The following is a 12,015-nucleotide window of genomic DNA, read 5'->3' on the forward strand; positions in this document are numbered from 1 at the left end:
TGGTCTATGGTAGCCCAGGCCCGCGGCTAGTATGTGATGGTGCTATGGGCCCAAGAGGTAGTTGTGCCCCCTGCCGAGATTGATTTGAATCATAAATTGAAAATAGACATTTTACAAGTTGCATGCGCATCTCCAATATAACAACAACATGGTTTGTTACATTTTGTTTACTTTTGATCGTTAATAAAATTATCTGTGTAGTAAAGTAAAAACGTAAAACATTTATTAAATATCGGTACATTAAGTTTAACTTTGACCAAAATACACATTTATATTTCCGAGCATACATTTTTAACAGTAATAATTTATAAATAAAAATACTTTTTAAGAATGCCACGTTTTTAAACGCACTAAAAAGTAGACAATAATTTATAAATATGTTGAGAGAATAAATACTTGTAAGATTTAAAACGAAAAATGTGGAGCGCATGCTAATTTACAATTAACTTCACCTATTGAACTATTATGATCTAACGCATGCGTCCCACGTTTTTCGTTTTAAATCTTACAAGTATTTATTCTCTCAACATATTTATAAATTATTGTCTAATTTTTAGTGCGTTTAAAAACGTGGCATTCTTAAAAAGTGCTTTTATTTATAAATTATTGTCTACTTTTTAGTCTTTAATGTGGTTAAATCTATTTTATATGGCCTGTTAATACATAACCAAAACCTTATTATTTGTAATCAGATGTTTTATCTTTATTTTGAAATGCTTGTGTTATATTTCTAGAATATCTCGGAAGCAGAACTTGTAGGCCTACCTCTTAACCTCTGCTCTTCGAACTGTCAAATTTAAGTATTTACAGCTGACTTAAATTAATTGATTTATTTACATTCTTTCAAAATGTAAACATGAAAAATTTGGAAGCCCATGGGGCGTAGCCCAAGGGAAATATGAAAATTAAGTTATATAATATTGCATTGTCATCCATTTGTGAGCTATGTTTCAAGTCTCTAGCTCATCGGGAACTTCGTTTAAAATTGATATCAAAATTTGCAGGAAAGCGAGCTAATAAAAACAAGCCCATGGGGCGTAGCCCAAGGGAAATATGAAAATTAAATGATAAAATATTGCATTGTCATCCATTTGTGAGCTATGTTTCAAGTTTCAAGTCTCTAGCTCATCGGGAAGTATCAAAATTTGCAAGAAAGTGAGTAAATAAAAACAAGCCCATGGGGCGTAGCCCAAGGGAAATATGAAAATTAAATTATATAATATTGCGTTGTCTTCCATTTGTGAGCTATGTTTCAAGTTTCAAGTCTCTAGCTCATCGGAAAGTTAGTATAAAATTGATTGCAAAGTTTGTACTGGACAAGAAAGCGAGCTAATAAAAACGTTTTAAAATGGGTTTAGTTGTAAAAAGTTTGAAAATTACAACTTTGTTCTAATTTAAAATGTAATTGCAAATACTTAAAACTGCAATTTATACATATCAAATTATATTTCTTAATAATCAACGGTTGTTTATTCTAAACTTGGTTTTTATTACAGTATGAGATATGTGTTGTCTCTCTTTCACATTCTGTTGGACAAGCCAACTACTTGCGCTACGATGGACAGTTTCCGTTGTCAAGCTTATTTTAAAGTTTATTTAAATTTGTAGGGCTAATACGAGTTAAGTTGTTAAAAGGAATGTGATTAAAAGGTGTTTTAATGTATTACAACTTAATATAACTGCAACTGTAGATTTATTTCAGGTGTACACACCAAATTTGATCAAATTGTTATTGCTTTTATGTGTCATTCAATATTAGAAATGGAAATCAGTCAAAAGATTAAGTGTTAACAACACAACTTTTTGTGACATCACATACTACCTTTAAAACCTAATAAATTGGCAATTTACAATTTAAGTCAACTTTAAGTGGAACTATAAGTAAATGAATAAAGGTTTTCTCATCCTACATTTGGTATAGAATGCATAGCTCGTGTGTTGCTTTGCCATAAAACAACTAAGAATGTGAAGTATGTTGTAAACATCGCAAATCCGTACTCATCAACAGACAAACCTGGTGATAGCAGACCAAGTCATAGAATGACACCATAAACAGACTTATCTGATAAGACTGAGATTGCAACAGAGTGTTAAGTGTTTCCGTTGTTTGTCATGGGCCGATCTGGAGAGTTACTACTTTTCCACTCAAACTGAAGAGGGCCAAACAATGTTTTGATTTGAGTTCAAAGACATCTAAACCTATTATTACCAAAACTAAAAATGTTTTCCATTTTTATTTAACAAGTTATAGGAGAATACTGTTGTTACAGGGTTAACTTGTTTGGCTTTTGTTTTTTTTTTGCAACATCTTGCCTTCATTGCTTTTAAGTTTTTTCTTATTTTTCTTAATTTTTTCTTATTGAAGGAAGCTGAATGCAATAACAGAGTAAATGGTTTATGAGAAAATTTTTTCACATTCGGGAGTTTCAAAATCAATGAATAATTTGTATTTGTTAAACACAGATTTTTTTTTATCACGCAGAAAATGTATTTTCCACAGCTTAACGCCCATATTGAATCAGGTTTATAGTACCACGAAATAACTCCTAACCTTTGGGTTTGGACCCTTTAAGATTTATATTGATTTATATGTGCCTGTTTCTAACTTGTTATCTATTTACACAAAAATCTAACTCTTCTACAGATTTAAGAAAATTCCTTTCTGTCCCAGTCCAAACTAAAAGTATAATCGTACCCATCAATAATCAAAATAATGTCCCTAACTATTTATTTATTATGAGCACTATACCATTAAACCAAAGCACATCAGAAGAAAATTTTACATGTGTTCATGAAACAATTTTGGTACTATTTTCCGTTCACATTATTGAGGCGATTTAATCGGAAGTGATTCCAGCCCCTCCCCCTAACCTTGAAACAACAGCTATCAGCTGATTAGCTGATGATACACAAAGCCAAAAAAGTGGTGAACCTTTCCCTTAAACCATTTAAATTTTGTGAACGGACTAAAGAAATAAAATTATACTATTCCACTCACTTGATTACTACATTTAGAATTTATAAATGCGATATTATCAAAATGTATCAAATTTAGGAAATCATTCTTACCTAAATAAATTACTTGATGACTGGAACTGCAGCATACTGTAACCTCAAGTCTTCATACCTCTTCTTGTCCTGGAAAACAGAGTCAAGTTACAATTCATGAATGAATAGCATTATATTTCGGACACAACGTTACAACAAAGACTTAATACAAAGATCAAACATCATAAAAGAGTCTAAAGAAAATCTTTAAGGAGAAGCTATGTTAAGTTGTACAACAAATCAAAAAGAACTTTTTATGATTTTGCAATCTTGAACAAAATTGTTCGTTCAGTAGAAATTGTGATTACTCGTTCTGTTAATTTGTGATAGACTATGCATCTCAAACCGCCATAAGAATTTTGACACATCTTACACCGATGTGTAGCTGTAATTTGAAACATCTTTTAAAAATATTTTCCGTCGCGGTCAGTAAAATAAAACTTTAAAAGTTAGATGTAGTAAAATGTACGAAAGTTTTATTTATTTAACTAACTAAAGAAAAATGTCTACAGTATTTTTTTTTTAATTTATCACCTATTAATAACGTCAAAGAATTTGCAGTTAAACTAAAATTCTCATAAGGCCCCTACCACTTACACCTACCAAGGATCAGGAAGAGTCTACAAGCTAAGATGCATACTGCTGCGCCGCCTGCCATGGAACTGAGTGTACTCAAGCGCCTGCACTAGGGCTTGGTTGAGCCGCCTGCGGTATGCCTCGTCATAGCTGTAGGCACTCAACACTCGCTCACTCCTGTCCTCGTAGAAGAACTCCGAGAGGAGGTTGTCGTCCTTAGAGACAGCCTGTAGCGTGTCGTCTGGCAGTTGAGTGATGTGTATGTATAACAATGCAGCGACTACAGCTGTTCCTAGATAATGTTGCAAGCTCGCCTCAAACTCCGCCCACGGTAATATCTCAGACAGATCTAATCCTCCGGCTTGTACTTCCTTGGCTAGCTTCAGATAGTAGTGAGTCATCAGAGCTCCCTGGTTAACTTCTCGGAAAGCTCGCGATGTGGTGAGATGCAGAAAAATCAAAACGTCAAGTGCGGGTGGAGCATACCGAGCGTTAATGAAGTCAATTAATAAAACATCTGCAGGCTGACCGTCGATACCATAGTCGAAAAGTGCATTTTCCGTGCACACTCCGCCGTGACTGAAAACATTCCTGAAGTCCTCTGACGGTTTCAATTTGAAGGGGAGATTTCTAATCATGCTCAAAGTGTTTTTGACAACTACTCCAGGAAAATGAGTAAAGTGAGTTGTAAATAGATTCTCTAATGTGTTAATTCCTGTACACATGAAATCAAATCCACGATGTTCGGTTTCATCGGAATATATCGTTTCAAAGCAAACATCACCATACAGTTCTGGAATTTTCTTCCCTTTTGTCTCTTCCAAGATTAACGAGCCAGCGTGTAGTTTAGCGAGTGCTTCCAAAACCAGCTCACAATGTTGAACATTCAACTCTTTCTTAATACCTTTTTTCCTGAAACCTAAATCGAAAACATTGTCGAGAACAATGGCTTTCTCGGGGTGCGACAAGAAACAGTCAGGTCCTAGCTTACCAGAAAGTGCACTTATATCCTTCAAAACACTGTTGTAAATAAGCGGTTCTTTGTAGAAGGCTTTTACACAGCTCACAAAATCAGCACTAATTTTGTTTTTTGGTGGAGTTTTCACAATGAATTTCAACTCTGACACTTCTCCTGTGGTTTTCAATTTTACAAATATAACAAGTACGTTGTAGTCAGCGAATATTGGAAATCCTGAGGCTGGGAGAGGTTCTTCAAGTTTAGTTTCCAAAAGATCAAAATCATCAGTTCCCAATCTACTGAGCACCAAAGAGATGTAGTCTGCTGTAGTGAGAGGCTCCATTGCTACTGACACTGACACTAGAGTCAGCTGACAAGTCACATGCACTTCTCTCTCTCTCTTTCTCTCTCACACACAACACAACAATAGCCTACAACTGCTCACTGCACTTCCTATCTAATCACACACAAACATTTACTCTTCACAGACTTTGGAATTTCAGAAATTTTCCTGATCTAAAAATACTCTTGTCATGTTTGTTTTTATTGTTTAATAATAACAGTAATTATTTTTTTTGCTTCCAAGAGATAAATTCAAAAATATTTGTTAGTGGCTTAAAACAAAAAAAGATTTAGAAAGCCTGAAGGCCTAGTACATCTAAAAACAAATTAACCTATATAAATAAAATTATAAAGATGACAAATAATATATACAACTTTAACATATACTTTATATGTGTAAAAGGAATCTATATTTTCTCATCAAAAGCCAAGAATATTATTTGCTAATCCTGATATGATGCACACTCAATTAAACTGTAACATATATGTTTCAGATATAAATTTAAGTTAAAACGGCTCTAGCCTATAAACCAAAACAAGAAAGAAAGAAATAAAAAGTTCCTAAACTTCCCTGATATCCAACAATATGTTTGTAAACGTTATTGACTTAATTTAAAAACAAAATAGTTTGTTTTAAAAAGTGTATATGGTATAGATAATTGTGTTAATTGTTGTATGAATCAAGAATTCTACAGATAAACCACCATTTTCATTCTTGGATCGTGAGCTGAATTAAAAAAAAAAATTAAATGTTTTGCTAAAATTCCAAAAGAAATTTTGTGAGTAATTTTGCAACGGGGGACTATGTAATTTTTCATAACCGTAGCTAAGTGAGTAAAAATCATTGTTAAGAGTTTTTTTATTTGGTCTTGAGTCTGGTCATTTCTGGTGTTCAGACCATCACTAGCATTACAGTTTAGATAAATTTCACATTGACATTGAATGCCACATGAACAGCTTTTAGTTAAATAGAAAATGTTAATATTTTTTGCTAGAATATAAAATATGATCTCAAATTCCACAGAGTAGGCTACTCTAATTAATCTGGAAAGCCTTACAGAGCCAAGTTACTGAGCCTATAATATGACTGTTTGACATGCATAATCAGTTGATTAAACTTCTGTTAATTACTTTACCTAAATAAAATGTTATCGTTACTTACTTTCTCAGACACGGAGGGGCGTATCTTACTGAGTGCGGTGGTGAAGTGTCGCTTACACACCCGCAGGTCGTTCTTGCTAGGCTCAGTGGAGGCCATGTACTCCTTGAGTGCCTGTAGACTAGCCTCTCTGACCAGCGCCGCCAGGTCCGCACCTGTGTAGCCCTCACATTGGCAGTCCCTCGCTACGTCTGCTAGGCTCACGTCCTCCGCTAACACTGGCTGCTTGCCTCCCTGCACATTGACAGGCAAACGACTTAAGTGTTTAGTCTGATAAAATATAAGTACCTGGGGGGCTGCACTTTGCTTGAGAAAAATCATTATCATGCTTTAAGAGCACTTCTTTAACACGTTCGCTACTGCAATAGTACGAAATTTTCCATTCACATGGACCAGCGACGCACATATGCAACGGCCGGTTTCCACCCATAGACTGCCGTCGCATATATGCGACAGCTAGTCACATTAAAATAGACTGCCGACGCAGATTTGCGTCGGGGTTCTAATGTTATTAAAATGCTTACATCTTTGTAGTGGTCTATTTGAAGGCACTGAATTCCCTGCAGTGGTCTACAGAGATGTCTGACGCACAACTGCGTCGCTTGGTCTGTGGATATGATGATTGGTGACGTCATATAATAGTTGGAAAAACTGGTCTTTACTTTTCTGCATCACTGTATGTATGTATGCAGTATGTATGCTTCATTGTCCTATGTAGCTTTTATATTTGTTCAGTTATAAACTGTTCTTGAATAATCTGTTTATTTTTTTACTTACTTTCACCTTAAAACACAAAAAAATGAACTGTCGCATATATGCGACGTTTAGTCTATTTCAAGAAAACTATGATAATTTTCACTATTGTCTTCGCTGTAGACCGGGCGTCGCAAATATGCGACATTACAAAAGGTTAAAAAAAATACAAAAAACCAAGAATAATTTATCTACAAACACGATTGTAGCGTATTACAATGTAAATGATCACTGTTTTACAGGTTTTCGCCCGTGGTCTGTGTGTACTGTTGTCCAAGTGACAGCCGGTCTATGTGTAAGATTCAAATGTATACCTCGGTCTGTGGCAATGACCGCGGCGTCGCATATATGCGACGCTCAGTAGCGAACGTGTTAATGATGGTTCTGTTCTGATTGAAGAAACAACTGGTCTTAAGCAGTAGTTAAGCATAATATTGACATAGTGACCAAAACTGGTTATCCATCTGTAGCACTATTAAAAACAAAATGAGTAACTTAAGCCTACTTGACATAGTCTGTAATCAAAAATATACTCAATCTGGTAGGCCTATTTTGTTTGATGGTTTCAACTTTTTGTTTAGTAGACCTAACCAAAAAGTTGATGATGGTAGGCCTATTTTGTTTGATGGTTTCAACTTTTTGTTTAGTAGACCTAACCAAAAAGTTGATGATAAAAATTAACACAGTTAAAAAATTGACAGTTTAGCTGGTTGGCCTTACTTTCCAAAATGTTAGTCTTTTATTTTGTACCTCATTTATAATGTGCTAATTTTAATTAGGCCTATCATTAATTAATGATAACGATAACAACTAGGGATGGACGGGACTGAATTTTTAGTTCGAGACAAGACGGGACGGGATTTTTATTTCCTTCCAGATTGGTACAGGATGGGTCAGGTTTTTTTTCTGTACATAAAAAGGGTTTGTTTTAAAAGTAATGACTCGTGGTCATGGCCCGATCGTCGAAATGACTCGCGATCACGACACAATCGTCAAAATGACTTCGCCTCCTGCGTTCGCGGAACTCGTCACACGAAAAGCGGCAAAATCGCCGACGATCCCCGAAAAATTCCCGAATCAAATGTAGTCTCGTCCTGAAAATCTGAAATATTTTTTCCCAAAAATTTCCCAAAATTTTGGGACCTGTCCATCCCTAACGATAACATTATCGTTGCTTCTGATGCAATGAATGAATTGTACCATCACAATACAAGAAACCATGAAAACCTTAACAGACGTCGCTTAAGAAATGTTAGGGACAGTTAGTTATCTGGTGACCGGTTTTAGCATATAAAATATTTAATGGACTCCTGGTTGAAGTATACAATTTGCCATCAAACCAGCTAAAAGAGAGACTGACCAACTGGCTTCAATCATCGGGATGGGACTACATTTGATTTGGGATTTTCTTAGGACAAGATTTGTTCCAATCGTTGTCCAAGTGTTTTTCCACATCCCCAGAGACGATAATGACGTATCCTTGATCGCGGGAGGCGTTGCCGGTATAGCAGGTGAAAATTATGATGACTCTTCGGGTGTTCATGATGTTCCGCGAGCCCAGGTGACGATAATGATATCTCCATGATAATTTTATCTATTATTTTAATTTTGATATTTTCATGTTTAAACTTTTATATTGCACTGCTTGTTTTACTTTATTTGAGCTGAAAGAATGTTCATATGGATGGTATGTTGTTACGCCATGCTTGATAGTTATGAGTATTTTAGTTAAGTTAGATTTGTTAAATTACTCTTGACGCCATTCCTGTATCTATGTATTGTACTTTAATGAATAAAGTTATATGAAATTAAATGAAATGAAATGATAGCGGGAAATGTTTACAATTGCACTGCAATCACAGGAGTTGTTCACAATGGCTCCATAACCGAGAGACACATCGAAGATGGCCACGAATGTGGGACATGTTGACAAACGATTTTGCTTATCATTATTGCAAGAATGTAACTCAAAATTAAAAAAACCCCTTTTCACTCCCGTCCTGTACCAAAATTGAAAAGGAAATAAAAATACCGCCTTGAACTAAAAATACAATCTTATCCATCCCTACTTATAACACATTGTCTTTGCTAGCCGCATTAGGGAGGGAATGAGGAGTATGATGTATTTGACGAGGTCTGTCCAGGTAGTTTATATGGGATTGAAAAAATTGATTTTTGTTGGACATAACACTGGTCTAAGACTTATTTACGAAGCAAAGTATGGTTAAACCACCATTTGTACATAGGTAGTCCTTGAACGGTGTCTTAAATAATGAGAAAACTAGCGAGCAGCATACAAACCTTACCCATGAGTAGGATTATAATTTTAGGAAAATTTTGAAAAAACGATGGGAACAGTAAAAGACACATCACAAACCTTGGTTAGAGCTCTCAGAATGTCAACTCTGTCCTCAGCACCTGGTAGTCCAACATACAACACTTTGTCCAGTCTACCAGGCCTCATCACAGCTGGGTCCACTGCAATCACACACATCTTTGAACAAACTGTACATGCATACAAGAGATGAATTCTACAGCAATAATATCTTACTAGATCTATATCGTACTGTCTTTTTTTCAAATTCGAAGCCCCTCGTGCTAAGTTTTGAGGTTGGGCTTCGGGAAAATAATTAATATTAATTTATTTCCTTGGAAGCAAAAATTAAATCCACAATGTTTACATTTCCTCTGCACCTTTTTCCTTTTTTTACGTTAGGCCTACAAGTTGATTATTAAATTCTGCCACACAGCTGGTTGAATTCACCTTGGAGAGATTTTGTAAGACTAAATGGCACCATTGAATTTTGTCAAGTTGTTGTGTTTTTTGGTTTGTCAATGGCTCAGTAGGTAAAGTGACTGACTGTGCTGCAGCAAGAACCTGCATGAACCTGCTCGATGTCGTTGAGCAGGTTAATGTCCATGTGTCACCATTTATAGTTTATCACTACAATTCATTCTTTCACTGTACATCACACAACTACTTATTTTTTGTCATATGTTCCACCCATAACCCTATATAATGGGTTTGTTTTGACTGTTTTTCACAGAATATTCTTTTGTGTCCTCGCCTTGCGAAGCACTGGTTAATAGCAACAGGTTTTGGAAAATTAATTAATGCATTATGTATTTAATAAACAAGATGGAAATTAAGAACCATTACCAATATCAGGTCGGTTGGTGGCCGCCATGAGGAACACTCCATTTCTGGCCTCCACGCCATCCATCTCCGTGAGCAGCTGGTTCACCACTCGACTCGCTCCATTCTCCATGTTCATTCTCTTGGGAGCCAATGCGTCTATCTCATCAAAGAATATGACACAAGGCTGGGAGCTGCGAGCTCGCTGGAAACATTGTCTGACTGCTCGCTCACTCTCACCTACATACTGTGAAGTGAATTGAACACCGTTAGACAGTAGGATTGTAAAATTTCAAACACAAAACACAATTACATTTCCGTGATACTTCCCCACACCACTACTACAAGCCAGAAGTTGGCCAATTTTTTTCCTACCTCATGCAACAAATGAATAAAGACTATTCCTTTATACCCTTCTATCATATTTTGGTATTTATAAAAAAGAATAACAAATTTGTTTGAGGAAAGTTGTCTTAGAGACATGCATGGTGTCTACAGCACCTGCCATAGCCATGCAAGAATATGGGGGTGTTAGGGAACCTTACCAAGCAATTTTCGGGGATACTTTATGTGTAATACTTAATGTGTAAAAATAATCCAAAATTTATACTAAAGTGGCAAATTTGCTGATGTTTACTTTTAAACTCTCTTAACATATCAGCATGAAAACATCTCAAATTTCAGACTAGACTACTCACTATTTCCTTGGCTAACAAATTAAAAATTTACAACAAGTTATAAACATTTTGTAGGCCTTTAGATAACAAAACTATATAAGTTTTCAGGAATATCCAGGACCAAAATAAAATATCAGTACATTTCAGGAGAACGGGAATTTTCAGTTCTGTATACCCTGGAGATATTTATCACAAAACTATTTGTTTTTATAAAAAACATTTGGTTTTACGTCTACTCTGTGACCACTAGGTTTTACTCCAACATAAGTTTCAATGCTAATGTTAATCGTACCATATTGAGTAGTTCAGGTCCCTTGACAGAAATGAAGTTGATGCCAGCCTCGTTGGCGACTGCCTTAGCCAGTAGAGTCTTGCCACAGCCTGGAGGTCCACACAGCAACACACCAGTTGGAGTGTCAAGTCCCATCTTGGCAAACTCTGCGGGGAACTTAACTGGTGCCTGTCAACATCACAATCAAATCAATCTCGTTTTGAAAAACTGTCCACCAAAAATGTGGTTGACCTAAATGGACTAAAAAATCAAGACCCCTGATATCCTGCCTTGGTTGTACCGGTCTTTGGTAGTGTGAAAAGAAGAACAAGTGCGGTGTTGGAACAAAGAGGATGCATGGGGTTGGGGGTTGCATTTTGGGGGTTGGGTTGGTTAACTCAAATAAAGCCATTATTGATTTTTTTCAAGTAAATAAAACAAAAATGGTGCAAACCACAAAAATGAATTTATAGCTGAGTAAAAACCAATCATCTAAATGCCTGAGAGGTAGACTTGTGTTTTTTAGAGATGTCGGAGTATCAGTTCTTTTTAAACCTAACAATAGTCTGTAAATGTTGTAAATAAAATCTGACATATACAACATGCACTGCTACTAAAAACACGTTTAAATGCCAAAAATATGAAGATAAAGGAAGTTGATAGCAATATATTGGTTAAGTAGTAAAACATCTAGCATCACAAAAATAACTTATTTTATTTAATTTAATAGAATTACTTAAAATTACAAACCAAAATAGCCATCTCGAGTTCATGTCTGATGTCCTTCAGAGAGCCGATATCTTCCCACCGAACGTCCGGAACTGTTGCAAAGCCTTCCCTCTTGGCTGATGGCTGAACTGCCTTCAACGCTGCTTTAAAGTCTTCCATTGTTATGTTCACACCTGATAAAATAAAATAAAAATGTCCCTATTAGCGAAATGGTAACAAACTATCAAAATGTTAACTCTTTATGCTTCCTTTTGCTTATTTCACCATATTTTTTCTTCATTTGGTTAATCCATGAACCATAAAAATACTTACAGTGAGGATAAGAAAAAGAAGTGAAATTTATGATTTTAGATACAATTTATAAAG

At 35.6% G+C, this 12,015-nt stretch overlaps 1 protein-coding gene across 2 annotated transcripts in view; it reads right to left on the bottom strand.

The window, feature by feature from the left end:
• Positions 1 to 12,015, bottom strand: part of LOC128994735 (nuclear valosin-containing protein-like) — a 35,574-nt gene that overhangs the window by 520 nt on the left and 23,039 nt on the right. For both annotated transcript variants that reach the window (XM_054419481.1, XM_054419480.1), the window contains exons 13-18: positions 11,671 to 11,822; positions 10,942 to 11,109; positions 9,997 to 10,219; positions 9,214 to 9,314; positions 6,087 to 6,317; positions 3,070 to 3,138 (exon numbers count right to left, since the gene is read on the bottom strand). In XM_054419481.1, coding sequence (XP_054275456.1) covers positions 3,079 to 3,138; positions 6,087 to 6,317; positions 9,214 to 9,314; positions 9,997 to 10,219; positions 10,942 to 11,109; positions 11,671 to 11,822 — 935 coding nt within the window. In that variant the 3' untranslated portion in view covers positions 3,070 to 3,078. The remainder of the gene's footprint in view (positions 1 to 3,069; positions 3,139 to 6,086; positions 6,318 to 9,213; positions 9,315 to 9,996; positions 10,220 to 10,941; positions 11,110 to 11,670; positions 11,823 to 12,015) is intronic.

This window comes from Macrosteles quadrilineatus, unplaced genomic scaffold, assembly GCF_028750875.1.
Source record: "Macrosteles quadrilineatus isolate MER2022 unplaced genomic scaffold, UCM_ALF_1.0 Scaffold_5__1_contigs__length_97177068, whole genome shotgun sequence".
Lineage (NCBI taxonomy): Eukaryota > Metazoa > Arthropoda > Insecta > Hemiptera > Cicadellidae > Macrosteles > Macrosteles quadrilineatus.